The 11,121-nt window shown below is 37.2% G+C and overlaps 1 protein-coding gene across 4 annotated transcripts; it reads left to right on the plus strand.

Annotated features, from left to right (window-relative positions):
* The first annotated feature begins 2,555 nt into the window (after nt 1–2,555).
* LOC125246079 (gastrula zinc finger protein XlCGF8.2DB-like) lies at nt 2,556–9,823 on the plus strand. Of its 4 annotated transcripts, XM_048156922.1 has the most exons (4): nt 2,556–2,656; nt 4,807–4,955; nt 6,688–6,768; nt 8,594–9,823. In XM_048156922.1, exons 2-4 carry the CDS (start codon nt 4,877–4,879, stop codon nt 9,472–9,474), a joined length of 1,041 nt encoding a protein of 346 aa, XP_048012879.1. In that variant the 5' UTR covers nt 2,556–2,656; nt 4,807–4,876; the 3' UTR covers nt 9,475–9,823. The 4 variants fall into 4 exon arrangements, with proteins under 4 accessions (XP_048012879.1, XP_048012878.1, XP_048012881.1 ...); XM_048156921.1 differs by lacking the exon at nt 2,556–2,656 and having other exon boundaries at nt 4,461–4,955; XM_048156924.1 differs by lacking the exon at nt 2,556–2,656 and having other exon boundaries at nt 4,462–4,955; nt 6,688–6,743.
* Nucleotides 9,824–11,121: the final 1,298 nt, after the last annotated feature.

Below are 11,121 nucleotides of genomic sequence, written 5' to 3' on the forward strand. Positions count from 1 at the left end.
AAGATCATCTGAGCTGATTTTGGACAAAATTGACCAAAATTTGTGGGAGGAGTAGCGAAAAAACTGTTTTTGATTTAATTCAATATGGCAGACAGGTACATTTAAGGAAAATGACAAATGACACATCGTCGGAATCGGCATAAGCCAGGGAATAAAATGACATAAAGCATACACATTTTGGAAAGTGTTTTCAAAAGTTATAAGTGGTTTTGCAATAATCATTACATCTGTGGAACAGTAGGTGGCGCTGTGTTGAAACTTCTCAGGTACCTTCAGGACCTTCTAAAGGTCATACGTACCAATTTGTGTGAAGATATGTCAAATTGTTTAAAAGTTATTGCAATTTATGACAAAATTCAAAATGGCGGACACGTGGTTCATCCGATGTTGACGAATTCGATATCCTCGGATTCGGCATGGCACAGGGAATCCATAGACACCAAGATCTTGATTTTCTAATAAAGTGTTCAAAAGTTATTGGCCAAAATAGCCATTTTTCAGATCTCATGACCTGTAGGTGGCGCTGTTCCCAAATTTGGCATGGAACCTCAGATCATGGTCTTGATCAAGTGTACCAATTTTAGTTTCGATTGCTCAAAGTTTGGCCGAGATACAGCCTCTATAGCAATTTTGGGTCAACCTCGTTAACTTCGTGACATCATAACTTTTGAACAAAGATGAATAAAAAAAATCTGTTCAGTCATTTCTGTGCGGCTCAGACCAAAGATCACCTGATCAAAGTTTGGACAAAATTGGACAAATTTTGAAGGAGGAGAAGCGAAAAAAACAAATACTGTACTTTTCAAAATGGCCGCTACTGTAATGGGTGGAGACTTAATGTAAGAAGTTGAATAGCATCAGCATGAAGAGACGAATCAGATGAACTAAATTTAATTTTTCTATGACAAAGAGTTCAAATGTTAAAACCGTTAGAATGTTGAAATTTTGAACTGGTGGTGGCGCTATAGAGTTGGTTCTAGAGACTCCAAATTTGGTCCAATCACTATTCATGAGCATCTCTACAACTGTGCCAAATTTCATCATTTTCTCATGTTCCGTTGATAGGGCTGCCATAGACTCCCATTCGGGAGGAAGAATAATAATAATAAAAGGGAAAACGTACAATTACAATAGGGGCTACAGCCCCTTCGGGGCTTGGCCCCTAATTAATGTCTACAGGTCTCAAAAAAGTTGGTACAGGGGTAACAAATAGCTGAAAAAGCAAGGAATTTTGAAAAATTCAGCTGGGAGAACATCTAGCAACTACGTGAGTTAATTGATATCAGGTCTGTAACATGATTAGCTATAAAAAAGGATGTCTTAGAGAGGCAGAGGCTCTCCAATCTGTGAAAGAATGCATAAAAACATTGTGGAATACTCCTCAAATGCAAAATGCTCCTCAATGTCAAATTGCAAAGACTTTGCAAATCTCATCATCTACAGTGCATAACATTATCAAAAGATTCAGAGAAACCGGAGAAATCTGTGCGTGAGGGACAAGGCCGAATACCTTTATTGGACGCCCGTGGTCTTTGGGCCCTCAGACGACACTGCATCATTCATCGGCATGATTGTGTCAATGACATATTAAATGGGCCCAGGAATACTTCCAGTAGACAGGTGTATCAGGGGAACGCTGAAGAGAGAGGTTTTTATCCCATCCATCGACGCCATGCAGATCGCAAGGGCAAGACGTGGATGTGTGCAAGGATCTTTTAATCCTGACCAAAATGCCAGCCCGTTTTCCACGCTTTCTATGGCGTCTTTTCTGATAAAATAAACACTGTTTGCTGGCCCACGAGCAAACAACTCGGTATAGATAAATAGAATACAGGTAAATAGAATAGACAGATTAATATAGCACACATACTGTATATATAGACATCTATGATGTGCGTGATTTTGACAAATTTCTGACTTTTTGTTTCGAGATTTTTTTTTTTTAGATTTAAAATGTTCCTATTAAGAAATATTTTTTAAAGGAAATGACTAATAATTATGTATTATGCAGGCCAGACAAGTAATTTGTCAGTGTCATTTTGTAAAAAAGACTAAGCGTCTGCACACATACACATTCAAACGCACAAACCTATAGATTAAACACGTAAATGAACGGCAAGAACGCATTAAAAGTCTTCTGTTTTCAGTTAAAAAGGTGTTAAATTTAAGCAGCCTCTAAGTTAATTAACAATTTTACAATGGAATTGATTCAATCAAAAACTTAATTTAGCTCTTTAGTTCTTTTTTTTTCTTTTACTTTTTCTTTTTCATTAATGAATCCTGAGAAAAGCATCACCGGTTCCAAAACCAGTATTTAGCACCATAACTGTTTCCAACATTGATAATAACCGAGTATCAAATCATCATATTAGTATGATTTCTGAAGGATCATGTGACACTGAAGACTGGAGTAATGGCTGAGGAAAATTCAGCTTTGCATCACAGAAATTAAAATTATATTTTAAAGTATATTAAAAAGTAAATTAATACATTTTTGAGCAAATAAACGCAGGCTTGATGAGCATAAGTGATTTCAAAAACAGTAAAAATAGTAATGTATCCAAACTTTTGACCAATATCCTTTTATTTTGGTTTGGTGTTGTGACGTCATAAGGCTGCGCCACTCCTGCATTCTCTGTGATTCGGCTGAAGAAAGGTTTGTGTTTACCGATTCTTACGTCTCAGTCCATTATAGTCTCACTTATGTTAACCTGTTATGTTAATGTTAGAATGCAAATTTACTTTATTATATCTCATAATATAACTTTATGAGAGCTATGAGATGAGTTATATATTAATGAATGTTACGTTTTTATGTTTAACCATTAATGAACAGTTAAGCATGCGAGTACAGCGCAATAGTGATGGAGAAACGGAGCTTTTGGAAATTTAAAGCAATTGAACCAAATGATTCAGTGATTCGAATCACCGCGTCTAACGAACACAAACGTGTGAAGCTTGTTTATACTTTCGCCTGAAAGCGCAACGCGATCCTCTGCTGATGCGGACGATTTTTTTTTGTTATACACTTGACCAAACCCACGCTACCAAAGAATCATATAAAATCCTGTAAACCTTGAGATTATTACTTGTGACATTAGAACAAAATATCTGAATATGAGAACATAAACTATCTATCTTACAATTTCTTAAATATATTCTAATTCATTAAACATTCTTATTTAATTTAATGAAGATTTTTATTAAACATGGATTTTTATTGTAATTAAAAGGGCTTATTTCTGCTATTGTAGGCTCATTTTGAAAATGTACACAATTAATTTGGACAAGCGCAAGCGGTGCTGGTAAGATGCCAGTACAGAATCGGCTTTAAAGGTGCTCTAAGCGATGTCACGCGTTTTTAGGCCAAAACATTTTTTGTCACATACAGGAAACATCTCCTCACTATCCGCTAGCTGCCTGTCCCCTGAACACACTGTAAAAAAACGTGGTCTCAGTGCGCTGACTACAGGAACCCGTTTCAATAAGGAGGTTCAACCAACTCTAAGTTAAAACTTAAACTCTGAGTTGACTTACCCTGAAATGGGAAACTCAGAGTTTTCTGTTTCAGAACAGCTTAATTTAGTTAGTTCAATCGACTCTGAGTAGGTTGAGTCTGAGTTAAGCCTGAGCACCACAACTATTAAAAGCCATCATCAATGGAGCTCCGATATTACGATTCACCATGGCAACACATGGCAAAATGACGTCCTTATAATTCTGGGTCAATGCAAGTTTAATTCTTATCACTGTCATAATATCAAAGGTGAAAACTGGCAGAACAGTAAGTTATTGAACTAATATTCTTTTTTTTCTTCTTTTTTTTTGCATATCCCACATGCAAAAAAGGGAAGAAATAAAATAATTTAAGTGCTTTTTTTTTTCAAATGATGTTCTATTTACCATGTAGGCTAAAAGTAGCAGTTCTTTGCAATGAGTGTAAATAGTAATTAGATGCTATTTATATTTTATACTGGCAGATACATACTATTTGCACCTCAGTATTATTGTACATTAAAAGGATGCAATAATAACAAAGTGTAAATGATTGTATCATTATTAAACACTCGTTAGGCGATTTACTTCCACTTTTAGAACATTTTCTTCATTTTTATTGAAAATAAATGCCTTTCTGATGTGATATGTGATGGGAAAAGGGAGAATAACGAGTTCGGCACAAGGCGGATTCGAACCGAGGCAAACGCGTCACAAGTTACTTCATTGTGCTCAATACTGCCTACACCACTTAAGCCATTCAGCAAACATGTTGATTTTAACCTTGAAAGACATTGGTGGGCGGAGCTACTGTAAATTCGCACTTAGTAATAGACACTCCAAATAATCTTGTTTTCCATTTGCATTAAGATTATTTTTATTACCACACTGGCAGATATTGATAATTTTACTTAAGTAAAAGCATTTTTGCAGCATGAATTAATGAATGAACTATTTAAACATCACTTGCACTTTAAAAAAAGGGGAGGAGATCAAAGGAAACTCTGGGTTTACCAAAGAAAACCTGCTCCCGACCAGGTTAGGTTCACAGAGTAAGATGCCAGTAACTGACTCTGAGTAAGAGTTACCTCCCTTTCAGAAACGGGCTTGACTTGCCCTGCTTTCTCGGGTTTGACTTACTTCTCATTCTGAAACAGAAAACCCAGAGTTTCCCTCATTTCAGGATTAAAATACTCAGAGTTCTCACTTAACCTCCTTTCTGAAACGGGCCCCAGAATTAAGGAACTGATTGAGATTTAGTGTGGATTTATTTTTCCTTGCTCTTAATTATTCTCATCTTAAACATGACAGACGTGATCCAGCGTGTCCAAACACACACTAAAAAACTCCTGATGAAGCAACGAGAACCACGTGTATAACGATGGCATTTATTAAAGTGGAGAGTGAAGATATGAAGATTGAAGAAGCATTCGAAGTGAAACAAGAAGATACACAAACAGGTTGGTTTCATTCTCAAAGCTCATTTGATCTTTATTCAAACATCCAGCTCTGCAAAGACTGATGTTTTTTAAGAAGTGTCATAATTAAAGCACTATTATTTGACATGGAGTAAGTCACATCATGTGAACAGACATGTTGAGATCACATGACTAGACAAACACTAATGCTGCCTTCAAACCTGAGTATCTGAGCGGAGTGAAGCGGCAACAATTTTCCTCCGCGCTCTAAGCATTCAATACTCACTCCAGTTCCGCTTCGGATTCACCATGGCCACATTCACACAGCAGCAGAATACGGTTCAGTCCTGTATTTGAGTCCTTAATACAGTTGCGTTCACACATAGTACGGTTATTTACAGGAGTGACACCGGAGCCACTCCCATCAGTTCTGTGTGAAATTCTAGACTCAAATGTCGTGTTATGTGTGAATTGCTGCAATGGATGTGAGACACGAGTGCAACGGTTAAAGGTGTCCGGCTATCACATTTTCATTGTTTACATTTACATTGACTCTCGTTGCACGTTCATACAGATAGTATTCGAGACGCTACTGTAAATTGCTGTGTGAACGGGACATTGACACATCTGTAAGTAAATGCGGTTGTAAACCCAAAAACTGACAGTGTGAACATAGCCCGTTTCTCGCTCCTTCCATACTGATAACAGAAACACCGCTCCACCTTCGCTCCCTGATGGTGTTTATGGCTAAATTATTTCAGTATGATTTGAAATATCACAAAAGTTCAGTTCAGAACATATATTAAATTAAAAAAACACTAGTGGAACTCTTTTTCCACTTAAACACTACGGCAAGCTTGGTTATCTCAACACATCGATCACATTGAACGTACATCCATTAAGACTCCACCCATTACATAGCAGCCACTGCACCTTCAAATTTTGTTCAGTTCTTATGAAAATTGTCAGAGATTATTTTTGGACTAAGCTGCACAGAAAGGTCTGAACAGATTTTAGAGGCTTTCTTGGCCAGACTTTGATCAATCAAAATGAATGTTGGTAGGCTTCATCAACACCATGATCTGAGGGGACATGCCAAAGTAGGCAACAGTGTCACCTATGGGTCATACGATATGAAATTTTTGCTAATAGCTTTTGAACATTTTGTCAGAAATCTCTGGATTCTTTGTGTCAAGCTGAATCGCTGCATATTAAATTTGTCCAGATTGGACAAGACATCAGTCTGCCATTTTGAATTTTGTCACAAGATCTTACAACATCATGGTCTTAACTATCGCTTTTATGCTAAAGACATTCAATTATACTCTCTGCCAAATTGACAAAATCTCTGTTTGTGTGAAAGAAATAAAAGATTGGCTTAATTTAAATTTTCTAAAGCTTAACATTGTAACGACTGAGACAAATCAGACACAATTATTTGTTATATTTAACAAATAATTGTTTAAAACTGACTCTGAGGTCTGTCCTCATCCCTCGAGAAGACCATGCTTAGTTTTATTGTACTGAAGTATGTGTGTGTTGCCACATGGAAAAGCAGAGACAAAGTGACACATAGAAAACCCTAAAAACAGTCTTTCTTGCACTGGTTTATAGACAGGCTGTTCTATAAATGAACATGCATATCCATAAGAAATGGCATCCATTATTACTGTTTGTGTATTATCTCTGGTTTTTGAATTCAGTATTGTGCATATTTTATGATAAGAACCAATGGTTCGTTCCTCCTGACTCTGGCTTTCTTGTTGTCCCTCAGCATCGCCTCTCTTCAATGGGGGGCAGATCATTCAGTGCTATGGCACCCAAAACTCTGAAATTCTCTCCCCTGCTCACTCTGGTGTGCTAATAATATCTCTAAATTTAAATTAATACTCAACTCACTTATTTTCTGAATGCTATGTCTCTGAACTGATGGATTGATTGATTGATTGATTGATTACTTAACTAATAATTCTCTGAATGTTATGTTGTCTCAAGTTCTGTTTTGTATTTTGTTGTGCTTGATTCTATTCTACTGTATGCTGCCCTGTCCATGTAATATTCCTTTCCTGTATCTTCTAACTATGTTTATCATTGTCTACTTGTATTATTTCTTCCTTGTTAAATGTAAATTGTAAAGCGTCTTTGAGCCCTGGAAAGGCGCTATATAAATAATGCAATTTCTAACAATAAGTTTTATCTATTAAATTATTTGACATGGGCACAAAAATTGGTAGGAGTCATCAACAGTATGTCCTGTAGGTACCTGAGAAATTTGAACATGCTGCCACCTAGTGTTCCTAGTTTTTGCAAAAATACATCTTAAAAAGGTTCCTTAAATTTGTCATTTATTTACATTCCTTGGCTTATTCTGATTCTGACGATATGTCGTTTTTCATTTTCCATCATTTTGTTTGTCCACCATTTTGAAGTGAATTGAAGAGTTTTATTGTTATTCCACCTAAAAAAATTTTCCAAAATCTGATCAGATGATCTTTGGACTGAGCCGCACAGAAATGGCTGAACAAATAACTGCTCACCAGTTGCCATTCAGTCTAATGAGGCTGTTCAGCTATCAGGTTAACCAGAAGCAACATTAGTATTAAGCTAGCTTAGCATGCTAATCTGGTTAACATGCTAATTAATGTTTATGTGAGCTCATTCTCACACAGAAAGCTTTCCTCGGCACCCTGGTGAATGTGCATTAAAAAGTAGCTCAACGTGTAACGCGACATGAGTGTTGCCAATTGCTTTCATCTGATCTGACCAATTGCTTTGATCTAAAACTGGTCGTTTAATGTCGCTAGATAACATCATACTTGCGAATCCACTTATCTATATTAACATAAATATAGATCAGTGGGCGAGTCACAGAATCTAGATAAGATTTGTCCAAGAAGTTGCTAGACTTGTTGTTAGGCTTTTGAAAAAAGGGGCAGAAAACTCATTAAATCTAGCGACAAAATCGTTATATTGGCAGCTCTGTTGATGGGTACCTGACACAGAGATTTTGGGCTTAAGTCCCAGATGGAACAACTTCATAAAATTTAATTTCACCAGTATCTCTCTAGTGAAGCTGTGGGTTTCAAAAACTACAATGTTACTCCCTCGTAGGTAAGAAATACAGTATAACGTAGCAAAATGGGCTGTTTACACAACACTTTTAAACCTGAAAATTTATCTCACCGCTTGCTATTAATGCTAAAGACCTTGATTAGCTTGTTCAGGTGTGTTTGATCAGGGTTGGAGCTAAACTTTGCAGGAAAGTGGATCTCGAGGGCTCAGAGTTGAGAACCTCTGCATAATGGTATTCATGACCATATCACTGTAGGCAAGAATTCATATTCCTTTTTACCTATTTCATTCACCATATTATCTATTATCTAAATAAAGATGTTATTTTTATTTTTTCCATATTCCCAGGTTTTTGGTTTTATGTTTCTGTGTGTGTGATCTGCATGTGATAGTGTCTGTGTGTGTGTTTTACAATGTAGCAGCACATTAGTTTAGAACAGTGATTTACTTACCTGTACGATAAACTGTTTAAAACCTGCATTCACCTGATCAATATGGAGTATCCAGATGGTATAAACAAACTGTGCAGCACTCTGAGTATGCATTTATTTGTGATTTTGTGTCATTAAACTGGGCTTAAACAAACTTTTTTTCTGTTTTCACCTTAGATCTGATGCCGCTGAAAGAGGAGATTCAAGATCTGAATGATGTAAAGGAAGAGAAAAATGATGTCATAACTGGAGAAAATGATCTTAGCTGCTCACAGACTGAAGAGACTTCCTCCAAAAAAAGGAAAGCTCAAAAGACAGGAGGGAGACATAATTTAAACTGCTTTCAGTGTGAAAAGAGATTCAGCAAACATGAAAACCTTGAAGCTCACATGAAAGTTCACGATGGAGAGAGCCCTTACACCTGCCAACAGTGTGGAAAAGGTTTCACTGTAAAAGGAAACCTTAAAGTCCACATGAGAATTCACACTGGAGAAAAGCCTTACATCTGCCCTCACTGTGAAAAGAGCTTTGCAAAAAAAGGAACATATAGTGACCACATAAAAATTCACACTGGAGAAATGCCTTTCACATGTGATCAGTGTGGAAAGAGTTTCAGACAAAGAGTCACCCTTAATTCCCATAAGAAGATTCACTCAAGAGGGAACTGTTTTAAATGTCATCAGTGTGGAATGAGTTTCGCAGACGACGATCTCCTTAAGGATCATGCAATAACTCACATTGGAGAGAAGCGTTTCATTTGCCCTTACTGTGGAAGAACTTGCTTGAGCAAATCAAATCTTGAGGTTCACATGAGAGTTCACACTGGAGAGAGGCCTTTCACCTGCCCTCAGTGTGGAAAAGGTTTCAAAGAAAAAAGAAACCTTAAAATACACATTAGGCTTCACACCGGAGAGAAACCTTTCATGTGTCTTGAGTGTGACGTGAGTTTCACATACCAAAGAGATCTGAAACGTCATTTGAAAGTTCATGTTGGAAATAGCGTTGAGATTAGTGTACCACTTCCAGAGCGTGTCAGAAAGAAAAAGGCAATTATGTGAATCTCGGCTCCAAAGGCTTCCTAAATCCTCAGCAATTGTATACACTTGTAAGGACAGTAACAATAGCTATATCTATTTGAGCCTGAAGATGAAACGTTGGAAGAAAACTAGTTATTCAGCCCAAACTTCCATTGCAAGGATGACTTGAGCAGGACATTTCTCAGTGATTACTCAGTCTGTCATACATTGAGATGATTTAGCATTAAAAAGTTATGTATATCCACAAACCTATGTATATTTCCATTTTATTGAGGTCCACATGTGGGAACTCGTATCATTAACTGTATGAATAAGGCGCATGCGTTAGCTGAACACTAACATTGAATGACTGATGTAACATTAAAGTTTGTTTGAAAAATCCTTGAAAAATCCTTTATCATTACTCAAAGTAGTAAGAATGACAGAAAATCTGCATTAACTGCACAACTTTTGGTAATAGTGGCCCACAGCTTATCGGCAGAACTAATTCAGTAAGACAGTTAAAACATGAGTTAGCCAGTTAGCTGGAGATCTACACAATAAAACAACAGAACTCTATGTATTTTAAACAACAGGTAGAAAATATATACATCAGTAATTAATTATATTTGCAGGTTGTCATACAGAGGAGCAAGTTGGTCCAAATAAAGTGGGTACTGTCCCATTTTTAATGGAGAAGACTTTTGCCAATTTTATGTATATCTTATGTCACTTTATTTATTTAGTAAATGCATCTTGATTTAGGAATATTTAGATATTTGGACTGGAAGCAAGACAAACATACTAAGTAAGAAAAGCATGTTGCGTATCAGAAGACCCACAGTATGGACCCATTGGCCGGCAAAAGACCAGTGAGAAAATGTTCTGCAGTTTTTAGCTAGCAGTGGGTTGAGAACCATAAAAGAGTAGCCACCGCCCTCTGGAAACAAAGTCAGAATACAGGGCCATTTCACAATTTTTTGGGAGTGGATATAACAACTGAATGATGTTTCACAATTTACATTGTTTTTTGCAGCTGCAGACATTTTGCCTGGTGTACTCGTCCAATTCCCATCAGCAGAGTCTGGCAGCCCCTACAAAATGACCAAGTATTTTTCATTAAAACATTTTATTTTATCAATCTAAAGGAAATCTTCTTTAGAAACAGAGTGGGCACTTCAAGAAAGCAAGTTAAATTAAAGGCAGAAACATACCAAGCCGACAGTTGGCTGTCGGGCAGTTTTTGTTCGTCGACCGACTAAGTTTTCTCAGCGTGTTCCGCACCACCAGCTGAAGTTGGTTCTCGTCTGCTTTTTTTTCGGCCTTTTTGACATGTTGAATTGGCGTCGGAGCTCGTCAGTCCATCGTGCCCTCTGATCATTGTGATTGGCTGTTCAGATACTGCCACCTGCTGGTTCAGAAAGGAATTTCATCTTATGCAGGTGCAGAACGGACGTGCTACTTTGGCCGTTGACTGTTGAGCGTCGATTTGGTGTGTCAGGCCAACTTTAGGACACAGACGCTGCAGACGTGAGCCAACCCCACAGTATGCTTTCGGTTGCCACTAGTTCGTCAGCGTCGGCTTGGTGTGTTCCTGCCTTAAGTGTCAAAGGCAGATGCATGTCATTACATATCCATTATTGATGCACTGAAGTTTCTTTTTGACAATGAACAAATTAAAAATCTCTT

The sequence above is a fragment of the Megalobrama amblycephala genome, linkage group LG14 (assembly GCF_018812025.1).
Source record: "Megalobrama amblycephala isolate DHTTF-2021 linkage group LG14, ASM1881202v1, whole genome shotgun sequence".
NCBI lineage: Eukaryota > Metazoa > Chordata > Actinopteri > Cypriniformes > Xenocyprididae > Megalobrama > Megalobrama amblycephala.